At 45.7% G+C, this 26,397-nt stretch overlaps 1 protein-coding gene across 11 annotated transcripts in view; it reads left to right on the top strand.

Moving 5' to 3' along the window:
- The window catches only part of CCDC9B (coiled-coil domain containing 9B), a 354,785-nt gene extending 350,979 nt beyond the window's left edge, over positions 1-3,806 (top strand). For 8 of the 11 annotated variants that reach the window (XR_013264895.1, XM_077464872.1, XM_077464874.1 and 5 more), the window contains one exon: positions 3,615-3,806. Coding sequence is in view for 8 of the 11 variants with exons in the window: in XM_077464872.1 (XP_077320998.1) it covers positions 3,615-3,717 (103 nt within the window). In the remaining 3 variants the exon portion in view is untranslated. Of the gene's footprint in view, positions 1-2,007; positions 2,099-3,614 lie in introns of those variants that run through there. The other 3 variants (XR_013264897.1, XM_077464871.1, XR_013264896.1) reach the window with 2 other exon arrangements.
- The last annotated feature ends 22,591 nt before the right edge of the window (positions 3,807-26,397 follow it).

The raw sequence follows: 26,397 nt of genomic DNA, 5'->3' as shown, positions 1-26,397 counted from the left end.
AATGATTTGAACAGGGGCAAAATGATATCTCGCTCTCTGGAGTCCATACCTCTCTTAATACAAGACAGGACTTTGCTTGCTTTGGAAACAGCAGCTTGGCATTGCATACTATTATTGAGCTTATGATCTACCAAAACCCCCAGATCCTTCTCCACTATGGATCCCCCCAGTTGTACTCCCCCTAGCATGTATGATGCATGCATATTCTTAGCCCCCAAGTGCATAACTTTACATTTATCAACATTAAACCTCATCTGCCACATAGTCGCCCAATTAGACAGAGTATTGAGGTTGGCTTGTAAATTGGAGACATCCTGTAAGGATGTTATTCCACTGCATATCTTGGTGTCATCTGCAAATACAGAAATGTTACTTTTGATCCCAGACCCAATATCATTTATAAAGATGTTAAAAAGTAAGGGTCCCAGCACTGAACCTTGGGGTACACCACTGATAACCTTAGACCATTCAGAGTAAGAATCATTAACCACTACTCTCTGAATTCTGTCTTTTAGCCAATTTTCTATCCATTTACAAACTGATATTTCCAAACCTGTAGACTTTACCTTACACATGAGCCGTGTGTGAGGAACTGTATCGAACGCTTTTGCAAAATCCAAGTATACCACGTCCACCGCCACCCCTCTGTCCAAGGTTTTACTTACCTCCTCATAGAAAGAAATCAGATTTGTCTGACAACTTCTGTCTTTCATGAATCCATGCTGTCTGTTGCTTAAAGTGTTTTTGTTCAGCAAGAACTCGTCGATGTGGTCTTTTATTAAATGCGCCAGTATCTTCTCAGCTATAGAAGTTAAGCTAACAGGTCTATAGTTACTTGGTAAAGACTTTGATCCCTTTTTAAATATAGGCACCACGTTCGCCCTGCGCCAATCCAGTGGGACTATTCCCGTCATTAATGAGTCCCTAAAAATTAGATACAATGGCTCTGAAATTACAGAGCTCAATTCTTTTAGGATCCGTGGGTGGATGCCATCAGGGCCAGGTGCTTTATCCACCTTTATTCTGTCCAAATATTTCTGGACCATATCACTTTTGAGCCATTGTGGATCATTTGGGGCTGTGTCACTATCACCCCCATTATGGACATGCGTGTGTGTTAGTCCACCATACTTTTGAAATGAACCGACTTTCCCGCACGGAGAAAAGTCCGTTCATTTTGAGCGTGGCTCCAGGTAGACGGGACTAGTGAAGGAAGTCAATGTCGCCGCCTTCGGTGCAAGATCGACACATCACTGGCCCCGTCACCTGGTATGGACTTAAAGGGGAAGCCCTACGCCGAAAACACGGCGTGGGGGTCCCCCCCTAGTTCCATATCAGACCCTTATCCGAGCACGCTACCTGGCTGTTCAGGAAAGGGGGTGGGGACAAGCGAGCCCCCCCGAGCCGTACCAGGCCGCGTGCCCTCAACATGGGGGGGGGGGGGGGTGACATTTACATATATTTAAAATGTTTACAAAGTGAAAATGCTGTATGCACTACACTCGCAGGTTTACAGAAATTGAAGGAAAGTGAAATGTATGTTGCTTATAGTAACAAATAGGAGCTTCCTTTTCTCATTTTACAGATATTTGTAAAATGTTGTAACCGATTTAATAAGGGAAATCTTTTGTCATTTCCAATAGGAATCTCAATCTACACAGCAGTCACACACATTGTAACAATTTAGGGAAAAATTTAATTACATGCTCTGTGTATAGTGGCAAGTAATTCTTACTGTACCAGTAATTACCAATATGGTTCACGCGGTGTTGTCAAGCTAACAACAAACCCTCTTCCAGTCTCAGAGGGACTTGTGTGCATTACTCAGGGTGCAGGTGCACTGAACATAACAAACACGAGCCATTTCCTGGGATCAGGCAAATTAGAGATTTGAGGATTATAAAATTGTACTTTGGACCTTGTAGAGGAGAGAAAAAATAAAACACGTAATATACTGTATATATGCTGTATATGTCCTAAAATAAAATGGATTCTAATCACATTCAGGCTTATCAGTGAAGCATTTCAAAGCACAATGACAACATCTAAGCTATATTAACTGCTTCAGCCCCGGAAGATTTGGCTGCTGAATGACCAGGTAATTTTTTGCGATTCGGCACTGCGTCGCTCTGACAATAGCGCGGTCGTGCGACGTCGTACCCAAACAAAATGTATGTCCTTTTTTTCCCACAAATAGAGCTTTCTTTTGGTGGTATTTGATCATCTCTGTGGTTTTCATTTTTTTTTGCACTATAAACAAAAAAAGCGCTCCAATTTTGAAAAAAAACCACAATATTTTGTACTTTTTGCTATAATAAATACCCCCATTTAAAAAAAAAAAAAAGATAGATATTTTTTTTTCTCAGTTTAGGCCAATATTATTATTCTACATATTTTTGGTAATAAAAATCTCAATAAGCGTATATTGATTGGTTTGCACAAACTTTATAGCGTCTACAAAATAGGGGATAGATTTATAGCATTTTTATTATTATTTTTTTTTTACTAGTAATGGGGGCGATCTGCGATTTTTATCGTGACTGTGACATTATGGCGGACACATTGGACAATCTTGACACATTGTTGGGACCATTGGCATTTATACAGCGATCAGTGCTATAAAAAGGCATTGATTACTGTAAAAATGTCACTGGCAGTAAAGGGGTTAACACTAGGGGGCGATCAAGGGCTTAACTGTGCTCCCTGTTATGTGTTCTAACTGAAGGGGGGGGTGGGACTTGCTAGGGAAAGAGACAGATTGGTGTTTATACTTTGTATGAACACACAATCTGTCTCTTCTCCCCTCAGAGAACTGGGATCTCTGTGTTTACACACAGAGATCCCGGTTCTCACCATGTCATGAGTGAGCCTGGTGGTCATCACGACTGCCAGGCACTCACATCGGCTCTGGGGGTGGGTGCACACCCCTAGTAGCCACTAAAAGAAGTGACATAACATGACAGCGATTCACACAGCTGAGCCATGTTGCCACAGTACAAGCAGTTAAAGCTGAGATCCACCCATTTAAAAGTCAGCAGCTACAAAAAGTGTAGCTGCTGACTTTTAATAATCAGACACTCATGGTCCAGCGATGCAGGCAAACGAAGCCCCGCTCCTCTCCCCTTCCTCTCTGTGGTGCTGTCACTATAACTGTGGCGCGCGGCTGTGGCTTCACAGCCAGGTATGCACTGCGAATGGCAACCTGTGACATGTCCCAGAAGATTGCAGGGAGGGGGGAGCGGTGAACTTCCTTCCAGTGCTACGGAGCCCCGGGAGGAAGTTGGAGCTGGGTTCCTCTAAAAGGAGGGTATCCGCTTCCCCCCCCAAAAAAGTCACTTAAAGCGGAAGTTCCATTTTTAGGTGGAACTCCGCTTTAACTCATGGCAGTCAGTCAGATTTCAATTTATAAAGTCAGATACACGGACTTTGATTCACTTTTACACATTGCATTTCATTTTGTGGGACTTATACAGTGCAGTGTTTACTTTTTAATGTTATTTTAATCCAAGAGAAAAGACCGTTAAACTCTGATTCTTATCTGTGCAGTAGAACTTTCATAAATTTTACAAATGCTTACTGAATGGTCTCTGCTGTTCTTCTCCATGATGCTGCAGGTTTAAAGATGACCCTGTCTATGATGAAACAGTTGAAAGTGGTTTCTGTGGCAAAAGAGGTGAGCGTCACATAAAATACCTAAAGAAACCATCTAGGAACTGAGCAACTAAGACCTTCCTCAACGAGTTAAAATGGAAGAAAATTCTGATGAGAATAGGACATGTTTAACAAAAATAAAATATTCTTTCCAATTCAGTGTCCTAACCAAATCTTTCATTGTATACTGTAAGTGGTCTTTATTTTAAACCGCATCTTCTTCAAGTGGTAAAGTACTCACAGTTTTTTGGGGGTTTTTTAGGAAAAAATGCCAGTGTGCATATTAGTGTGTTATCAGTTTTGCTGCAATGCACAGATAATAAGTAGTAGAGGGGCTGAAATAAATGCCTTTTCTGGACAAGATACTGCTTTCAGGGTCCTTCCATATCAGTTCAGTGAGTCTGATCCTCCCCTTCAATAGAGCTCACTTCACCATATACTTGGGAATTTGGTGACAAAGCTAGAAGCTAGCTACCTGAAGTGAAAACTGCATGTTAAAAAAGATCAGTAGATCCGGAGAGATAAGCATCTGAACGTATATTCAAGTATTTCCTGTAAATGTCACACTTGACCATTTAAAGCTGTAGTAAACTGAGCAAAAAAAAAAATCTGGGCCTCCTGCCGGTTTATGCCACAATGTGCTATGCATAGTAGCACATCTTATTATGACAAACTTACCTTTCAAACAAAGCCCCCCTAGCGGCACGCTGTCACGGCTTCCATCTTCACCCGGTCTTCCTTGCAGGTTCACGGGCTCTGGCCTATTGAATGGCTGGGCTGCGATGATGTCAGTGTCATGTGTGTGGGTGCAGCATGGTGCTTTGCATTCTACAGCAAACTGTGTGCTTTCACCGAAGAGCGTCACTGCCCATGTGTAGATGACATTGGCTATTGTCAATGTAAATTACTCCTAAACGATGCACATTTAGTCACATTTATTCATTGTGCCCACAGGTAAGCCTGATTGCTTACCTGTAGGTACAAGTTCAAATAGAGCCTTAACTGTACAAACCCCTTTATTGATCAGTGTGGCTGAATGTTTTGCATAAATATTTGTGATCTGATTTCAAGTCCAGATCATTTGGCACCTCTATGTTCTGTTCATCGTAAAAATATTAATATTTGTATCTTACAAAATGGAACTTTATAGACAAGGAAAAACAATGGCATTTTAATAAGCTTGGCAATAGTATCCAAGAAGTAAGCCTGGTTATACATGCTTTACTACATAAATGTGTGCTTAAAAGGAAACTTGGCAATGCATAAGCTGGCTGGCTATATCGTCAGTAATCTTGATTCCACTGAAGAACAGTGCTGATAGCCTACCTTCATTTTTAAATACACTATATTACCAAAATTATTGGGACACCTACCTTTACCCTCACATGAACTTTATTGGTATCCTGTATATGTAGTCTGTACGGCTCAATATTGAGTTGGCTGTAACAGCTTCAACTCTTCTGGGAAGTCTATCCACAAGGATTATTACTATGACTATGGGAATGTTTGGCCATTCTTCCTGAAGCGCATTTGTCATGTCAGGCACTGATGTGGAGGAGAAGGGCTGGCTCTCAGTCTCTGCCCTAATTCATCCCAAAGGTGTTCTATCGGTTTGAAGTCAGAATCCCCCCACCCAAAACTCGTTCATCCATAGCTTTCTGGACCTTGCTTTATGCATCAGTGACCCGAGGCATGTGGCTACGGTGCCTCTCTGTTCTATTAAAGCTACTAAAAATTTTATACATTTTAAGTGCAATATCTTTTATTCCATTTAATAAACAGCAGCACTTTTCACTATGTAGAGCCTCTTTATCTCCTTTTTCTGCATGGTCTTTGGTTTAAACTTTCAGAGCCACTATAAAGAGGACACTGCATTACTTCAGGAAGCTGTAAGGAGACCTTTTAAAGGGGCAGAGATGCATGGAACAAGGACTCCAGTTTAGAGCGTTATATATTTACTAACTTGGTAAATCAAGGGGTCAATAGCATGCAGTGTGATACTATATATAGTCTTTCCTTGTCTGGAGCTATCCTGTCTTGGAGCCCAAATTCTGAAGCAGTTTCTTTATCACCTGTACATGTCCAAAAGTTTCATGAAGAAATGCTGTCAAGTAAGAATACTTTCAAAAATATATTTCTCTTATATTCACCGACCGACACAGCTCCTCTCTGTAACTAAATGGGTTGTTAGCCCTATCACCGGAGATACTAGGCAAGTTGTAATACAACACTTCAGAACTTTTAGTTCCGCCCATGGGGCGGTCCCTAGGGCACAACCCCACAGCCTGCTCAGACAGAACTCAGGTTTTTCTTGTCTAGTGGCAGAGATAGACCTAGGAACCCTGCAGGCCCATAGGTCCGTGGTTTTTTGATGCAGAAGCTTGGCTTTTTGTGCAAGATGAGTGATCCTGTGATCTTCTATCAACAGCCGGCTGGGTGACAGGCTGGTTCACTTATCCTTGTAGTCTCCCCAGTCCGGCCAGCGAGCGTGTGCAGGTCGCAGCTAAGGCTCGGCAGGCCACGACATACCTCAGCTCCAGAGGTGGTCAGTGAGCTTATGCTCCAGGGCGTACATATGACCGGGCTACAGATGTCTGCGTCACAGTATGCCGGGCCAGTAGTCTTCCCTGTACTGATCAGGAGCTGACTACCGTGGAATGTCTCCCAGCTTCAGGACTGGTAAGTACAGCTCTCCCTGCCTGGCAGGGTGGAGCAGCTGGGCATTCCCTGGGAGGTTGATTCGGGGGCCACCCTCACCCCCCTCTCTTCTCTCCCTGGTCCCTAACTCCCTCCTCCCCCCCCCCCTCATGGGGGGGGGCTGTACATGTGCTGAGCGGTGGGTGTGTGTGTGTCTGGGCTCTCACCTGGGGGTTTTAGCTGTGCTGGGTGCCTGGGTCCTGAAGCTTAGTCCCGCTGGATACCTGTGTATTCATGCCCCTGTGTTGGTGCAGCGCTGTGCCTGCCACATGTTCTCTCTAGCCCCTCAGAGCGCTGTTCGATGGCCATTTTAAGTATGGGCAAGGGTCAGATTGGCTTCTGGCTTCAGTCGGCCATTTTCCTGGTGATTCCCTATTCAGAACACCGGCGGCCATTTTCTTGTAACCAGACCATGTTTTTGTGCTCTAGCAGCTGCCCCTGGACCCTCTACTTCCTTTTTGGTCATCACAGGGCGCTGGAAAGGTTATCCTGTGTTCTGAACATGTGTGATTGATCGTTCACCGATCGTGCGACCGGCCGGCCACCGACACAGTTTTCTGCTATCTCTGCATCTGGGAAAGCTGGGGATCACCAGGCATTGCGGCAATACAGCGCGGAATGGCCCAGGGTGGTGAGTCCGGCGGGTTAGAGTCCCTCAGCCAGTGGCAGCAGGATGGTGGGACTGTCACTGTCCTAAGTCCCCTTCGGGTGGCAGACAGGGTAGGGTCAGCATGGCTTCAGAAACTGGTTTTTCTTCCCACGAAATCCAGGCAATTGCAACCGGGTCACCTGCGGACTGCGCGGTCCCTATGGACACCCTTACGGCGGTCTTTAATTAGTTTGTTGCCAAGATAGAGGCGGTACGTGGGAAGAAAGCTGCTAAAAAGCGCCCCCCCCCCCCCCGTCCTCTGGGGAGAGCTCTGACGCAGACTCGGGTCCTGCTGAGGCCGGTGACCCCTGCTCTGTCTTGTCAGATGACGCTGCCCAGGACCGTTCATACAGCAAGGATCAGTCCCCGTCCGGGTCCATGCGTGACAAAGCGCTAGTTGGAGCACTTATTACAGCTGTGCATGATACCCTGAAGATTCAGGAGCCAGCGGATCCCTCTGCTGATGTACCCGATGTCCCTTTTTGGTCCCGTAAGCCAGCACGTTCACCTAAGGTGTTCCCGTATCTGACTTATTTTGATAAGTTCATTTAAGGAATGGGGTCGCCCACAACGGACCTTTCTGGTCCCCTAATACATGGTGGTGCATTACCCCTTTGAGGAAAGCCTTCTCAAAAAATGGTCGGCTCCTCTGGTCATGGACCCCCCAGTATCCAGGTTAACCAAAGTAACCACGATCCCGGTTGAGAGGACTCCTGCATTCAAGGATCCCACGGACAGGAAGGCCGAGGCGGTGGCTCGTTCCTTGTTTACGGTTGTGGGGTTAGCCGTGCGACTTGTACTGGCATCCGCACTGGTGTCGCAGACACTGACTGAGTGGGCAAAAGTTTTGCACTGTGAATTGGGAGAGCAACAGGCCTCCCCTGTCTGCGTGGAACTAGCAGACCAACTAGTGCAAGGCCTTAAGTACGTCTGTGACGCGGCCCTGGATACTCTCCCTCTGTTATCCAGGGCTTCAGTGTCAGCTGTGGTGCTGAGGCGCCTGATTTGGCTAAAATGCTGGTCTGCTGACCAGGCATCCAAGAAAGCCCTGACGGATCTTCCCTTCCTTGGCGACCGGCTCTTTGGAGCCTCGTTAGATGACATTATTAAAAAGGTCACTGGTGGTAAGAATACTCTACTCCCACAGGCCAGGAAGGCTAAGGAGCCTCCTTTTCCGCTCACAAGCGGCTTTTTCATCCGCCCGGTGCTGCGACAAAACGTCCCCAGCCCGACAGGATGCCCACAGACGGTCAAAAACGTCCCTGGAACCGCAAGCCTAACAAGCCTGCAAACAAAAGTGCTACCACATGAAAGTTTGCCCCCACCCATATCTCGGGGGTGCCAAAGCACCTTGTCCCCATGTTGATGAGGACAAGGGCCTCTTCCCGACAACCCTGGCCGTTGGTTGTCGGGGTCTGCGGGCGGGGGGCTTATCGGAATCCGGGAGCCCCCTTTAATAAGGGGGCCCCCGGATACCGGCCCCCCACCCTATGTGAATGAGTATGGGGTACAATGTACCCCTACCCATTCACCTGTAAAATAAAAGTACAAAAAAAAACACAACACACGAGATAAAATACTTTATTGCACAGCTCCGGGGTCTTCCGTCTTCGGGGGTCTTCTAGCCGGACTCCTCCGCTATCTTCTTGTAGCTCTTTTGCTAGCGGAGGAGTCCGGCTTTCTTCCTCGCCACCGGCCTCTTCTCCCGACTTGTCTTGTCCCCCTCTTCGGTTCTTCTGCCGGGCCACCGCGCCTCCTTATAGCTCTTTTACAGGCGGTGGCCCGGTCTTCTGTCGCCACTGCCACCGCCTTCCGTTCTTCTTCTTCTTCTTCTTCTTCTCCTTCTTCTCCTGGAGATGTTGACTCGACGCTCTCTCCGGCCACAATGCCAGGGATGCGCTGCGCGGCCACTTATATAGGGACAAGGGGCGGTGTCACATGGCTTTATGTCACATGGGTTGGTGTCACATGGTGACCCCGCCCCCTTACGATGTCACAGTCCCCATGTGACATCAACCCATGTGACATAAAGCCATGTGTGTGTACATTGTACCCCATACTCATTCACATAGGGTGGGGGGGCGGTATCCGGGGGCCCCCTTATTAAAGGGGGCTCCCGGATTCCGATAAGCCCCCCGCCCGCAGACCCCGACAACCAACGGCCAGGGTTGTCGGGAAGAGGCCCTTGTCCTCATCAACATGGGGACAAGGTGCTTTGGGGTCGGGGGGCCACGCGGCCCCCCCTTCCCCAAGGCGCACCCCCCATGTTGAGGGCACACGGCCTGGTACGGCTAAGGGGGGGGCGCTCGCTCCCCTTTCCTGGCCGGCCGGGTAGCGTGCTCGGACAAGGGTCTGTTGTGGACTTGGGGGGGACCCCCACGCCGATTTTTTTCGACGTTGGGGGTTCCCCTTTAAGTCCATACCAGGCGGCGGGGCCAGCGACGTCTCCTTTGTGGGCCCCACCTACCTGGAGACGTGCTCGAAATGAGCGGACTTTCCTCCGCGTGTGTGGGCGAGTCCGTTCATTTCGAAAGTACAGCGGACTTAGTACGGCGGACTTAGTACGCTGTATTAGTCCGCTGAAAAAGTGCCGTGTGTGGGCAAGTAGCCCGTTCGAAAATTCCGACGGACAGTTTGTCGGACGTCCGCCAGACTAAGTACGTCGGACAGATGGCTACGCGTGTACGCGGCTTTAGGGAGTTTGCAGCGCGGTGGTCCTCCCGGTTATCCGACCAATGGGTCTGCGACCTGATTTCCACAGGCTACAAGATAGTTTCTCTCTTGGCCGCCAAACAGATTCTTCCCCTCCAGCATACCCGTATCCCCAGTTCGCCGGGAGGCCCTGTTGGGGGCAGTGAGGGACTTGCTGAATCAGGGGGTGATTGTACCAGTTCCGGAATCGGAACGCTTCCAGGGATTCTACTGAAATCTGTTTGTGGTTCCCAAGAAGGAAGGGGTACGTCCAATCTTGGACTTAAAAGCCCTCAATCACTTTGTAAAAGTGCAGAGGTTCAGAATGGAATCAGTTCGCTCAGTAGTCGCTGCACTCCATCAAGGGAACTCCCTGGCGTCTTTAGACATCCAGGAGGCGTACCTGCACATACCCATATGCCTTCGGCATCAAAAATTTCTGCGTTTGGCAGTCGGGGAAACCCACTACCAATTTGTGCCTCTTCCCTTTGGCCTGGCATCAGCCCCCCAAATCTTTACCAAAGTACTGGCTCCAGTATTGGCCTTGCTGCGACAACGCGGGATCGCGATCGTGGGCTACCTGGACGATCTCCTCCTGAGAGCATCTTCCGCCTCAGAATTAGAGGAGGATGTGGCGATCACCATGCAGACCCTGCAAGAATTTAGGTGGCTGTTGAACCTAAAGAAGTCGGTGATTGTACCGACCCAGCATCTGGAGTACCTAGGTTTGCTTTTGGACTCCAGGGAAGCTAGAATTTTTCTCCCTTCAGACAAATTGCAGACTCTCAGATCTGCGGTCAAACTACTGATGAACCGCAAGTGGTCGTTGCTCCGCTTTTGCATGCGAGTACCAGGACTCATGGTAGCCTCCTTTGAGGCAGTACCTTATGCCCAGTTCCACACCAGAGTATGGCAGAAGGAGATCTTGTTGAAATGGGACAAATCTCAGTTGTCCCTGGATCAACAGATCCAGGTGAGCCAGCCAGACAGGGACTCTCTGATCTGGTGGTTGAGGTCCCCGGTGATTCAGTCTGGAAAATCGTTCCTTCCTCTGAAATAGACGGTGATCACTACGGACGCCAGTCAATCCGGCTGGGGTGGAGTGATGGGAAATCAGACGGCTCAGGGCCTCTGGTCGACTGAAGAATCCGAGTTACCGATCAATCTGCTCAAAATTGAGAGCGATCAGGCTGTGCCTCCACACATGGTCGATGAGTCTTCAAGGGCGTCCGATCAAGATACAGTCGGAGAACGCCACGGCTATGGCGTACATAAATCACCAAGGGGGAACAAGAAACTCAGCCACTGCTCGGGAGGTCGCTCACATACTTTGGTGGGCAGAGGGACACGTACCGGCCCTGTCGGCCATTTACATCCCGGGGGTGGAAAATTGGCAGGGGGACTATCGGAGTCGACAGATGCTGGACCCAGGAGAATGGGCATTGCATCTGGAGATATTCAGGCTGCTGTGTCTGAAGTGGGGCACACCAGATATGGATCTATTGGCCTCCCGTCTCAATCGGAAGGTGTCAAGATTCATGTCCAGGACAAGAGATCCGTGGGCAGACGCGTCAGACGCGCTGGTGGCTCTGTGGGATCAGTACCAGCTGATCTACGTCTTTCCTCCACTGAAACGGTTGCCACATCTGCTTCGCAGAGTGGAAGCCGAGGGGATTCCAGTAATCCTGGTTGCCCCAGATTGGCCTCAGCGGCCCTGGTATGCAGACCTGGTGCGTCTGGTGGCAGACGCTCCCTGGCAACTGCCGTTGCGAGAGGACCTCCTACCTCAAGGTCCAATCTTTCACCCTGCTTTACCATCGCGGGCTTTAACGGCATGGCTATTGAGAGCCAGGTGCTGAGGAACCGGAGTCTGTCGGACTCGGGGATTCCAACTACTGCTATGTTGAGGGCACGGAAATCTTCTTCACAGAAGATATACCACCGTACCTGGAAGGCCTACATCTCCATGTGTGAGGAGAAAGGATGGCATCCGCGCTCCTTTTCTATATCCAGGATCCTGCTGTTTCTTCAGCCAGGAATAGACCAGAAATTGGCGTTAAGCACCATTAAGGGGCAAATTTCAGCCTTGGCTGTCTTTTTTCAGCGACCCCTGGCGTCTCACTCATTAGTGAGTACCTTCTTTCAGGGGGTACAACATGTAGTCCCTCCGGTGCGTCCACCGTTACCCCCATGGGATTTGAACCTGGTGTTGTTGGTGCTGCAAAAGCCGCCATTTGAAAATATCAGTAAGATTCCCCTGTTGACTCTTTCACAGAAAGTGGTCTTTCTAGTGGCCATCACATCGACCAGGAGGGTTTCGGAATTGGCAGCCTTGTCCTGCAAGTCGCCTTATCTGGCCATCCACAGGGATAAGGTGGTGTTGCGTCCGCAACCGTCCTTTCTACCGATGGTGGTCTCGGCTTTTCATATCAATGATGACATTGTATTACCATCGTTGTGTCCTAAGCCGAAGCACCCCAAACAGGTGGCCCTTCACGCTTTCGACGTGGTTAGGGCTCTAAAAGTGTATTTGTCTGCCACGGCTCCTTTTTGGAAGTCAGACTCACTGTTTGTTTCGGTGGCTGGTCCAAAGAAGGGTATGGCGGTCTCGTCTGCCACCTTTTTCTAGGTGGATCAGACAGATTGTAGTACAAGCCTAAGCCTTGAAGGGGCAGGTGCCCCCCTTTCTAGTCACAGCCCACTCTACAAGGGCAATCGGAACGCCTTGAGCCTTCCGACACCAAGCGTAGGTCGCTCAGGTGTGTAAGGCGGCGATCTTGTCCTCTGTCCATACGTTTACCAAGTTCTACAAGGTAGACATCGGTGCATCGGCGGATGCCTGTTTTGGCCGCAAAGTTTTGTAGGCGGCCGTGTAGTTGCAATTATATATGCAATTGAAATTTTTTCCTGTTTTTTCGATAAAAACGCAGTAAGGTTTGGTTAATGCACTGTTGCATTACTTCCACAAATGGTTGCGGTTTTGGGGATCTTTCCTGTTGAGAATACCCGATTATGTGGTGGTGTTTTTTCCATACACTGCTGTTTTTTGTGGGTTTAGTTTCACTCGTTCCCACTTGCCATGGTGGATGAAGTTTTAATGCTATTTTTCCCACCCCTCGTTTGGCACTGCTTGGGGACATCCCATTTAGTTACAGAGAGGAGCTGTGTCGGTCGGTGAATATAAGAGAAAATAGGATTTTTGTACTCGCCATAAAATCCTTTTCTCTGTAATTCACCGACCGACACAGCACCCGCCCCTCCTTTTTCTCTTCACGTTTTACTGCTTGTTGACGTACTGAGTTCTGCCTGAGCAGGCTGTGGGGTTGTGCCCTAGGGACCGCTCCATGGGTGGAACTAAAAGTTCTGAAGTGTTCTATTACAACTTGCCTAGTATCTCCATTGATAGGGCTAACAACCCATTTAGTTACAGAGAGGAGCTGTGTCGGTCGCTTTTTACGGTGAGTACAAAAATCCAATTTTTTTAATTGTTTATATTTATCAATTTACAAAATGCAAAGTGAGCAGACAGAAGAAAAATCTAAATCGAATCAACATTTGGTGTGACTACCCTTTTGGCTCCGAACCAGCATCAAATCTTAAACTTGCACACTTTGTACACTTGCATAAAGTCAGGGATTTTATAGGATTAGAGTCAGGTGTATGATTAGGTGCTAATCATCGATTTCAAATGTAGGTTGAAACAGTCATTAACAGAAACAGCTGTGGAAGAGGCTTAGAACTGGGCGAGGAACAGCCAAACTCTGCTACTAAGGTGATGTTGTGGAAGACAGTTTCATGTCACAGGTCATACACTATGGAAAGACTGAGCAGAGCAACATGACACAAGGTAGTTCTACTGCATCAGCAATGTATTTTTAGGTAAAGGCATACCTACAGGGGTCACAACTGCAACCCAGCCTCATGCTTCAGAGGACTAGTGCTGTTTCCCTTGATAGGAGGGACAGGATGTGGCCAGCATTCCATGTGAGCAGACGTGCACCTCAAAGTTCAGGTGACCCAGCCTGTAGATTCTCCAACTTCCACCGCAACTCCAGCTAACTTCTCACCACCTGACACTCAGGACACAGTCTCCAGCCCTTCTACTGCAGCTACAGAACATACACACTCAGATTATATCACCCAGGCCATGGACCCTTACTACACAGTGAGTACTGCCTCCCTTCTCCCTCCTCCCTCCTTTGCCTGAACCCCCTGGACAGGCCGCAGAGCCCATCATAGCAAATATGCTCCAAGCAGTTCAATAATGCCCTGCCTTTATTTACACCCTGAGAGGCCAGGTACAGGATGTCTGGAAGCAGCATTACCTTCATAAACACAACCTCCAGAAAGTGCAGGAGTGCACATCAGACTTGAAGGACTACGTAGTTGAATTGGAAGATGTGCACCCTATATGCCCACACCTCAAAGTAGCCATGTGTAAGATCGACACCAGCTTACAAAGATCTGAAGACCTGGAGAACTGGCTTTGCCATAATATTATCAGGCTGGTGGGTCTTCCTAAACATGCTGAATGCACTAATTCATCTGCCATCACTAAAAAATGGTGTCTGGATGTAATTGGATAGGAGGGGTGGAGGCATATAGAGGAACTAATGCTCTCCATTCAGCCGCTGATTCTCATGCTCATTCATAACTGTGTTTACTATGCTTCAGTTTGTGAATGAACAGGAATTTCTGTACAGAGCTATTCCTGTCCATCCATTATGAAGCTGCAGAGATGGAGATTAAGGGATGTGTCTTATCCTTTCTCTGTCTGTCTAGACCCCTGATATCTCACCAAAACCACCCAACTGGAAAAACTGTACAAAATAATAAACTACCAGGGTCGCACTTGCGACCATGCCCTGGCTTTCTGCCATCGGGGGTGGGGGGTACTTCAAGCAGCAGGAAGGGGACCGACTGTGGGACCATAATAAAGAGTGCTGAGATGGGAGTAAAGGTCCACGAGATCAAGGGGAAGTGCCCCAGGCCTGGAGGGATGGGCCCTGGCTGGGTTCAGGGGGCTTTCTTGCACCAGGGGCATAAGGGTTCTAGTTACTCCTTTGCTCCCAGATAAAGATTTCAAAGCAGACTGGGTTTTCAAGGCATGCTGTTCAAGCTCTTTTAAAGAACAACAAAGAAACTGGCAACATTGAGAACCGTAGACACAATGGTCAGCCAATGTAACTTAATGCAGCAGATGAAAGACACATCATGCTTACTTCCCTTTGACACTGAAAGATGTCCAGCAAGTGCCATCAGCACAGAACTGGTGGAAACCAGTGGGACCCAGCTACACCCATCTACTATTCAGAGAAGTTTGACCAGAAGTGATCTTCGTAGAAGAATTGTGGCCAAACAGTCATACATCTGATGTGGAACCAAGGCTAAACAACTCAACTATGCATGAAAACAGAGAAATTAGGGTTCATAATAATGGCAGCAGGTGCTCTGAACTGTCAAAATTTTAAACATTTGGCTGTAGCAGGAGGTGTACAACTAAGGATGACTGGTGAGCAGGGCGAAATGGATCAAGGTGTGTGGTTGGGGGAGACATGTAGGCTGAGGCTGCTCCTTATCATTTATTCACGTGGCTAGAAGTAGCAGCAACCCTTTTTTCTTTACATGTAGCAGAAGGCAGTTTGTTTGCAGAAGAGATTGGCCTCAAATTTATTCTGCAGGAGGACAACGATCTCAGACATACAGCCAATGCCATTAAGAACTATCTTCAGCATAAATCAGACATACAGCTAATGTCTTCCACGTAAAGAAGAACAAGTAGTCCTGGAAGTGATAGTTTGACCCTCACAGAGCCCTGATCCCAACATCGAGTCTGTCTGAGATTACATGAGCAGACAGAAGGATTTGAGGTGCAACCAACATCCAGAGAAAATCTCCACCATGCATAGAACATAGCTGAGTTCCTTCAAAAACTGAGTGCAAGTGTACTTGGAAGTATTTATGCTATTTTGAAAGCAAAGTGTGGTCACACCAAATATTGTTTTGATATGGATTTCTCTTATTTTCATTTATTTTCCATATTGTTAATTAATCAAAATAAACTATTAACACTTCTATTTCTTAATGCAATTTTAGTCTAGGCTCACTTTGTTGCGGTTGATCTGTTTTTCAGGCACGTTTTGTGGTGCATTTTTAAGCCCGTGTTTTTGCATGCAGTTTTCATGCATTTTGTGTGTTGTGTTTTTTTTCTCTTTAAAAACACTGTATATAGCTGGTTGATAAGGAGCGGGCCTGGAAAACCACTGTGTGCTTAACCGATGAGTCATTGGCTATCAGTGTAAAAAAAAGTATCCGGTAACAAAATTAAGGAAAAAAGGGGGTAGCACGTTAATGGGGACCAGGTCCTCTTTCCCACACCCCTGGACTGTGGTGATCTGTGGACGGGGGCTTATCAGAATCTGTCTTTTTTTTTACATTCAGCTGTCAGTGGGGAATAACGCTGACAGCTGATGACTCATCCGTTGCTAAGGACATGGCAGCCAGCTACCCAGCCCGCTCCTTACCAATCAGCTATATGCAATGTTTTTAAAAGGGCAAAACGCATTTAAAAACACATAAAAAAATGCAACACTTGCGTTTTTGGTGCGATGCCATTGAACTATATTACACAATAAATGCAATCTGCTGTGGGAAAAAAATTCCCTGACCTATTCCAAAAATGCACCGGCTGAAAAACGCCTAGATGCGAATGTGTACCATAGGAAACCATGTTAAATGGACTGTAGTGCATTTCTGCAAAACAGAAAACGCACAAAAAAAAAATTTGAACGTAGGGTTAATTACAGCATTTTTCCACACCTGCGTTGAAAAAAAAAATTCCACAGTAGTGTATGTGGACATAAGTTTAGTTATGGACTGCTATTCATTTATGTTTTTGACTTGCTGTTAAAATTAATTAACCAATATAAGTGTTCAAAGCGGCACTTATATGGGTATTCATTTGCATATGAGGTGGTAATCACTTTAAGAAAACAGCTACCTTTTGTAAGTTCACACAGTAATTATAGCATGGGTATATTTCTTTGACATCTAATAAACACAGAGGTGCCTGTTTCTGCTCATGGTACTGCTGCATATTGTCCTTATAGCTCCATGTAGCTTTCTGATAAAAGTTAATGCTTTGGTACATGCCCCGCAGTGTGATTACTGTTAGGCAATGGTGGAGGTCTTAATTTTGGAGCAGGAGTATATGACATGGATCAAGGCCTCCTGCTGTACTCTGCAGTAATAACTGCCAAAAATCTACTTGGAGTATTAAAGAGAAATAGGGTTCTAAGCCAAAGCGCACTTTGGAAGAAATGTAAAACACTTTACAAGACAGTTTGCTAAATTACACAAAAAAGTTTTTTTTACATATCAATACACAAGTGAGACATTTCCTCTGTGACCTAGTCACAGCAAACCCCACACTTAGAGAAAAGTTGAAAAACACCTGTTTTCAAGGCCCAGTGACCTCAGAGTAATAGAAAAAAAACGTTCAAGTGAACCCATAGACTAATTAATTCAATAAAGCTAATTGGAGTCAGTTGTTTGCATACCTGTGTAGTCAAATTAATGAAATGGGTTTGGAGGTGTGGTTTAGAGCTACCTTGATTGTTATAACACTCAAACATTTTAAGATTGCTATTTATAATTAAGCATCAGTTGATCTGCATCAGGCTGGAAAGGGATGCAAAGCAATCTGAAAGTGTTTAGGCACTCATCAGTCAACAGTTAGACAAACTGTCTATGGATGGAAACTGTTTTGTATTCCTAGAAGTGGCCCACCCCAGCCAAGGTGACGCCACTGTTCTCCAAAAAAAAAAAACTGCAGTGTTGCTGGGAAAATTTTGTGGACTGATGAAACAAAAGTCAAACTGTTTATAGAATACACTATGTATGACACGAACAGGGCACAGCTTACCAACATCAAAACGTCACCCCAACAGTGAAGTATGGTTGAAGAAACAACATGATTTGGACTTGCTTTGCTGCTTCAGAGCCTGGATCACTTGACATCATTGAGGCGAAAAAGAATGCCCACGTTTACCAAAATATCCTACAGGATAATGTCAGGGTTGCTGTCTATCAGATGAAGCTTAGTAGGCGTTGGGTGATTCAGCAGTAAAATTACCCTAAGCATTGATGTAAATCCACTACAGACTGGCTTCAGAAAAAGAAAATGTGCTTTTTGGAGTGGCCAAGTCAACGACCAGACCTTAACCCCATAGAGATGCTGTGGAAAGACCTCAAGAGAGCGATTCACACCAGACATCCTACAAATGTGTCTGAGCTGAAGCAGGTTTGTAAAGAATTAATGGTTATAAAATCTTCCTGAATGTTGTACATGTCTTATCTAGAGCTACTGAAAGCGCTTGCTTGAAGTCATTGCTGCCAAAAGGGTTCGACCAGCTTAATTACTCCAATTATCTTTGTTGAAGTATTTAGCCTATGGGTTTGCTTACTTTTTCCTCCAGCACTGTGAATGTTTAATGGGTGTGTTCAATAAAGATGCAATAAATTAGAATTGTTTGTGTGTCATCAGCTTAAACAGACTGTTTGTTGTGATTTAGGTGATGATCAGTTCACATTTTATGGCAGGAGTATGCAGAGTTCAAGCTTCATACAATATTACATGGTGAGAATATCATTGTGATATACATAAAGAAATCAAACATCCCACCACATTACAGGATGGCAATATCATCTCAATCTGCATGAACAATGAGGAAAATGTAAACAACATGTAAACTAAAAATATGTCCCCCTCTCTACATAGACTAGCATCTGCTTTTTGACACACGTCAAGCCTTGAAACATAAACTTGGGGGGTTACTGGGCCTGATTCACACCTATGCTTTTTTTTTTCCTTTTGCATTTTGCACTGCAGTCCATTTAATATGGTTTCCTATGGAGCACGTTCTGTAGTGCAAATCTGCAAAAGGCACTAAGAATGCATAGGTGTGACTCAGGCCTTAGAACACTAGTCTAAGATGGTATCAACAATGATGTAGTCTAAAGACAAAGAGCACCAACATCTCTAAAGTTTGAAAATGTATCCTTGCATACACTGTGCTTTTGTAGAAACTCCGCAAGGGCATGCGAAGACACAGCGGGGACAGAGGGAACAGAGGGGAGAATCCGGACACACAGAGGAATATGATATGTGGCTGCAGTGTCTGAATTTTTTATGAAATAATGCATCCTATTGTCTTTTAATGTCTTTCAAGCCCAGCAACACCCCAAAACGGAAGCTTTTCAAATCCAAACACAAGCAAAGTAACTTGACAAAGGTAGTGCAGTGTAGATAAGAATGCAGAGACCTGTACATCGGGAGACAAAACAACATCATAACAATCCGATGTCTCATTATAGGTGAACTTTGCAGTCTTCCTTACACCTTAAAGAAGGGGCATTCTTTCAAGGACAATGAGGTGTACATTTTGTACATAGAGGAAAACTGGTTTGCTAGAGGCATGAAATAGGTAATTTATGTCAAAATAGAACAGCTATTCCTAAACAGGTGGGGGACCTCTACACAATCTGTTAGCCACATATAATTGTGCCAATTTAACATCTCTATCCATTACGTTTGATAACAATTAATGCTCTTAGCCATTCAAAATGAAGGATTTACACCTGTTGCAGATTTCCTGGCACCATGGGATTGGATTGTGTGATTACAACAGGGTGTTACCGCAAACTTTTACACCTCCCATGTTCTTAGACAATCAATATTATTATTATTTTTTACAGGATTTATATAGTGCCAACAGTTTGTGCAGCTCTTTGCAAAATGAAGGCAGAGATTACAGTTACAATACAATTTGGTACAAGAAGAATCAGAGGGCCCTGCTTGTCTGCTTTGACACATTCCTTGGTGACGGAGTTACCTGTGTGGCTATAAAAGCCGGGCTTTGTTCCTGACACTAATTAGTACTGAAGAGGCAGCTTGGATGAGCTACAAAAAGTTTTAAACATTACAGAGCAAGTCCAGTTGAGTAAAACTAAATAATACTAGTTATACTATGACCTGGATAAATTGGATCCTTCACAGACATTCCTTTGATTACTTTTACTCTAGGTCTAGAATTATCAAATCATTATTTAAAAATTTGTCACACTGCCCTTTCTTCCCTTCACTCTTTACACACACATAGATACCTTTATCTTGCCTAATCCCTGATAGGTCTAATCTCGGTTTAAGGTAAACATAATTTTGTGCCAGAATTTACATAATAATGATCCTCCCTTAACCCCACAGTGTTTTGGCCTGGGGATTTACCACCTAGACCTGAGCACTGCATCTTGGGACTGAGGGGCAGGGGTTATGTGCTCTCCCATACAAAGAGGTACCAGGTATTGATAAGCATTCCAGCAGATGAACAGTGTATCATGAAGACGGAATCAGCAGGTGGGAGGTGACCTGTCAAAAATACCCTAAATAAAGAATGTGAAATTTCCTTTAACCACTTGAGACCCGCGCTATAGCCGAATGACGGCTACAGCGCGGATCTCCTTTGCCGGGACTATGTCTATTGACGTAGTCCCGTGCACGAGCGGCCTGCGCTCCCCCTGAGGGGCGCGTGTGGCGCGCTCTGTGATCGGTGAGTCTATGAGACTCGCCTGATCACCGATCCGTGCAAGGGGTCGATCCCGACCCCTTATCACGTGATCAGCTGTCAGCCAATGACAGCTGATCATGTGATATAACGGAGCCGGTAATCGGCTATTATTCCTCCTCGCCACCAGCCCCCTCTTAACTATTCATAATAAAAAATTAGTGCCCCCCGTCAGTGCCACCCAGCAGTGCCCATAGTGCCACCCAGCAGTGCCCACAGTGCCACCCAGCAGTGCCCACAGTGCCACCCAGCAGTGCCCACAATCTGCCTCAACAAAGGTGCTGCACCCCAGTGCCACATATCCGTGCCCATCAGTGTCATCTACCAGTGCCCAGCAGTGCCGCCCAGCAGTGCCACCTATCAGTGCCCATCAGTCCCATCAATCAGTGGTACCTATCAGTGCCCATCCGTGCCACCCATCTGTGCCACCCATCCGTGCCATCTTTTCTTTGCCCATCAGTGCCGCCTTATCTGTGCCCATCGGTGCCTCCTTATCTGTGCCTATTAGTGCCGCCTTAACTATGCCTATCAGTGCCCATCAATGCAGCCCATCAGTGCCCACCAGTGCAGCCTATCAGTGCCGCCTCATCAGCGCACTTCAATGAAGGAGAAAAATTACCTGTTTGCAAAATTTTATAACAAACTATTAAACATGATTTTTTTATTTTTTTTGCATCTTTTTTTGTTTGTTTAGCAAAAAATAAAATTCCCAGCTGTGATTAAATACCACCAAAAGAAAGCTCTATTTGTGGGAAAAAAATGATAAAAATGTCATTTGGGTACAGTGTTGTATGCCCGCGCAATTGTCATTCAAAGTGCATCAGCGCTGAAAGCTGAAAATTGGTCTGGGACTGAGGGGGGTTTAAGTGCCCAGTAAGCAAGTGGTTAAGCAAATCTCGACCTAAACATACCAACCCTAACACCCACAGCAAGTAGGTTTTACAGCATTAAAGTGGAGTTCCACCCAAAAATTGAACTTCCTCATTAAGCACTCCTCACCCCCCTTACATGCCACATTCGGCATGTCATTTTTTTGGGGAGAGGGAGTGGGGGCTTCATTAGGATGGGGATTTCCTGTCCTCCTTCCGCCCAGGGACCGCCTAGGTGACTCCTCCATTCGCCTTAGGTGGCCCCTCCCTCTAGGAGATCACCTGTCCACTCCGGGAGCACAGAGCGACTCGCGTATTGGCCGTGCATGCCTGGCCGTGAACCCGAAAGCTGTCATGGCCGGGTGCCCAGTGTGGCAATGGAGGTGTCGGCGGAGAGGAGGGGGAGAGGAGCGACACCCCGTCCGGCCGTATCGCTGGACCGTGGAACAGGTAAGTGTCTGTTTATTAAAAGTCAGCAACTACGCTTTTTGTAGCTGCTGACTTTTAATAAATATAAAAAGCCTGGAACACCCTGTACATTTGTAATCTTTCCTGCTCTTCACAAGCACTGGCAGCAGCAGAAGTGTGTCTTGCTGCATGCTGTATGTCTATGGACGCACAGAGCTTGGCTCTGGTCCCAGCAGAGGGCACATACACACGAGTGTGTCCTTAGCACCTGGCCAGCGACGGATACACTATAAAACAAGGAGGCAGGGGAAAGCAGTCTGGGGATCAGCTAAAAGAAGTGGAAGTTATTTTCCAACCAATCATAGGTTTATCTTCTCCTCTTTTAAAATAAATAAAAAAAAAGGTTTAGACCGCTTTCACACTGAGGCGCTTTTCAGGCACTTTCACGTTAAAATAAGCACCTCAAAAGCTCAAGAAAAATTTCCATTAAAATCAATGAATGCTTTCACACTGGGGCAGTGCGCAGGCAGGGAGGTGAAAAAATGCCCCTCTCCATTGAACTGAATGGAAAGCTCTTCAAAAGTGCCTGAAAAGCTCTTCAAAAGCGCTCAGTGTTTTACTGGCAGTTTAGAAGTGCCTCAGTGTGAAAGGGGCCTTAAAGTTTAGAAAAGCGCTTACAACCTTTCTGGTTATTAACTGCTTCAGCTCTCATCTCTGTATATCCCTATGAACCAATGGGATTTTTACTTTTCTACTATGGGCCTATTGACAATAACGTCATTATTTAGCATCTAAGTGCCACATATTATTTTTAACAAAGTATAACTAAGTATAACCAAGTGCCACATATTATTTTTAGGATAAACAAGTCTTCATTCTGGTGATAATGTCTTGCAAAAATCTGTTTATGCAATCACTAGCCCCAAAACAAAAGCATAAAACTAAAAAAATACACTTTGTTAATTTTTGTCAGTGTTAGTATAAAAAAAATGATTGTAGATAAAAAGTAAGTTTTGTTCTATTATTTGTCCCTTTAAAATTATGATAATGGTAGAAAGTGTACAAAGTACAAAGTTTTTTGTTTGATTTTCACACCTTTTTTTTTTTAAATGCAACACTTAAAAAATTAAAACAAAAAATCCTTTTTAATGAATAAAAAAACTCAGAAAAATAATAGTTAATTGGAGGAAAGAATTAAGGCTTTAGAGGGTAAACTAAGGGTTAATAAGGGGTTAAAGCAGTAGTAAACTGCTGAAAAAAAAAAAATAAACATAAAAAAACAACCTGCAAGACAAAAGCATAATGTGCTAGTATGCATTCCATATGCAGCCACTTGTGCCAATCAAATGCAGCCACTTATGCCCAGTATATGCAGCCACTTATACCCAGTATATGCAGCCACTTTTGCCAATCAAATGGAGCCACTTGTGCCCATCATATGCAGCCACTTGTGCCCATCAAATGCAACCACTTGTGCCCATCAAATGCAGCCAGGCGCATTCCCCGGCTCGGCTGTCACTTCCCTAACACCCCCCACGGCTGGTCCGGCGGCACTTACCACTCATGTGGTGGGGCTCTCCTCCTCGGCAGGAAGTTGCGGCTGCGGCTCCTGTGTTCACTCGGCTCCTCCGGCATCGTGAAAGGGGCCGGGCACATGAATAGGGATGGCGGCCGTGTGCCCACAATACATGGGCTGCCACTGCGGAGAGTTGACATTCGTCCAATGGCTGACACTGTCTGTTACCTTCCGCTCATCATCCCTTGATTGCAAAAAAATTGTCAGATGAAAAGTGACTACATGCAATCCAATGTGGCCACTGTTCGAGTATTTTAACACCCAGCGTGGATGGCTGTCAAAATACAATAATTGCAGCAGGAAATTCATATGGTTTAGAAAACTAGAGGTGCTGTTCTAGGCTCCCTCATCCCAATCCAATGGCTTGCACTATGGGTGTAGCTAGGAAGAACTCATCCCAGCTTGGTATGCTAAATCCAGCAAAGAAAATATCCTGAACACTGCACACCAACATGCTGAAGCCACTTGACTGAAAGCAGCAGCCTCTGCCCCGCTCTGTCTAGGTCATGCCTCCAGTGCATTAGTCGAATTCTAAATATTATTTTTCTTTCTGCTTTACTCTCTAAGATTGTTAGGCTGTTATTTAAAATAAAACTGTGCCTGCACAATACAATTTCTACTATGATCTTCAAGGTGCCATTATGTAGTCAATAAAGTGCAATTTGCGTAAATCCCAACAAATGTCTACAATCCTTACATATATATACTATATTGCCAAAAGTATTGGATACCTGCCTTTTCATGCATATAAACTTTAATGGCATCCCAGACTTAGTCTGTAGGGTTCAATTTTGAGTTGGCCTACCTTTTGCAGTTATAACAGCTTCAACTCTTCTGGGAAGGCAAAGCTCGCCGTTTCTGCTCTAATTCATCCCAAAGGTGTTCTATCGGATTGAGGTGCAGGCCAGTCAAGTTCTTCCACCTTAAACTCGCTCATCTATGTCTTTATGGACCTTGCTTTGTGCACTGGTCCAAATCATTTGGTGGAGGGGATTATGGTGTGGGGTTGTTTTTCAGGGGTTGGGTTTTGCCCCTTAGGCCCCTTTCACACTGAGGCGTTTTTAAGGCGTTTTAGCGCTAAAAATAGCGCCAAAATAACGCCTGAAATAATCCTGCCCCAGTATTCTCAATGTGGAAGCCTGAGGTGCTTTCACACTGAGGCGTTTTGCAGGCTGTGCGTTGTGAAAAATCCTGTAAACAGCTTTTTTGTAGCTTCTTTTTGGCGCTAAAAATAGCGCTGTAAAAACGCCTATCCCCATTGAAAATAATGAGTAGCGCTGTAAAAACGCGGTAATACCGCTTTAAAAACGCCCAGAAGCTATGGGAAGGTCAGATGACCACAGTAGAGTATAGGATGCTGGGATACCAGGAAATCCTGTTTGGAACAGGAGAGGAGATCAGTCAGACAAGTGACAAATTAAATCATGGCAGAGCAATCTTTTGAAATGCAGCCAACAGCTGCAGGATCAGCTGCAGAAGCTGAAAAGTCCTCAGAGACTGGAGATCCAGAGGAGTTCATTGACACCATGAGAAGGCACCCAGAACTCTGGGACAAAAAACACTGCTTCTATGCAAACCGCCTGAAGAAAAAGGCTGGATGGAATGATGTGGCTGAGCATCATATTGAAAATTGGACATCATTATCCAACAAAAGAAAAGCTGAGAAAAGTAAGTGGTTCAAATCCCAAACTATTCATATTCTGAATTGTGGTATTCATTACCATATTACCCCCTAAAGTCCAAACCACCCACCATAACCCTAATACCACCCTCATAATCCCAAACTCCTAACCCTAATCCCACCCCTCATAATCCCAAACCACCCACCATAACCCTAATCCCACCCTCATAATCCCAAACTCCTAACCCTAATCCCACCCCTCATAATCCCAAACCACCCACCATAACCCTAATCCCACCCCTCATAATCCCAAACCACCCACCATAACCCTAATCCCACCCTCATAATCCCAAACTCCTAACCCTAATCCCACCCCTCATAATCCCAAACCTCCCACCATAACCCTAATCCCACCCCTCATAATCCCAAACCACCCACCATAACCCTAATCCCACCCCTCATAATCCCAAACCACCCACCATAACCCTAATCCCACCCCTCATAATCCCAAACCACCCACCATAACCCTAATCCCACCCTCATAATCCCAAACTCCTAACCCTAATCCCACCCCTCATAATCCCAAACCACCCACCATAACCCTAATCCCACCCCTCATAATCCCAAACCACCCACCATAACCCTAATCCCACCCTCATAATCCCAAACTCCTAACCCTAATCCCACCCCTCATAATCCCAAACCACCCACCATAACCCTAATCCCACCCCTCATAATCCCAAACCACCCACCATAACCCTAATCCCACCCCTCATAATCCCAAACCACCCACCATAACCCTAATCCCACCCCTCATAATCCCAAACCACCCACCATAACCCTAATCCCACCCTCATAATCCCAAACTCCTAACCCTAATCCCACCCCTCATAATCCCAAACCACCCACCATAACCCTAATCCCACCCCTCATAATCCCAAACCACCCACCATAACCCTAATCCCACCCTCATAATCCCAAACTCCTAACCCTAATCCCACCCCTCATAATCCCAAACCACCCACCATAACCCTAATCCCACCCCTCATAATCCCAAACCACCCACCATAACCCTAATCCCACCCCTCATAATCCCAAACCACCCACCATAACCCTAATCCCACCCCTCAGAATCACAAACCACCTACCATAACCATAATGCTTAAATTTTTTGCCTTTCAGTAAAAATAATAAAACAGCGTTGGAAAACGTTGCGAGATAATTACAAGCGTGAACTCGTAAAACAGCAGCAAATCAGGAGTGGATCCGGCGCGAGAAAGGGAAGAATTTACTGCCATTTTTACGAATTGGATTTTTTAAGACCAGTTATGCTGGAGAGACAGTAAGTATTACAATTATCCCTAATTTTCTAAATGATTGTTTTTTGCTAATAAAGGTATCTAAATAACTGCAATTTTCAAGTAACACTGTGTAATCATTTTTTTATTTAAGAACAGACAACAACTTCAGTAGCGAGAGTGGGGAAGAGGAGCTTATTCCCGAAACAAGCACTACCACAGAACCACAACCAGAAGAATATGTTGATGACAGGGAAACACCGGAGCCTCCTCCAAGAAGGTCAACAAAAGGCAAAACAAAGAAAAACCCTGACA

This window comes from Lithobates pipiens, unplaced genomic scaffold, assembly GCF_037356315.1.
Source record: "Lithobates pipiens isolate NorthernLeopardFrog02 unplaced genomic scaffold, aLitPip1_a1.2 Scaffold_30, whole genome shotgun sequence".
NCBI classification, from domain to species: domain Eukaryota; kingdom Metazoa; phylum Chordata; class Amphibia; order Anura; family Ranidae; genus Lithobates; species Lithobates pipiens.
Note: the sequence above shows the minus strand (reverse complement) of the source record. Positions and strands in the feature narration are given on the sequence as shown.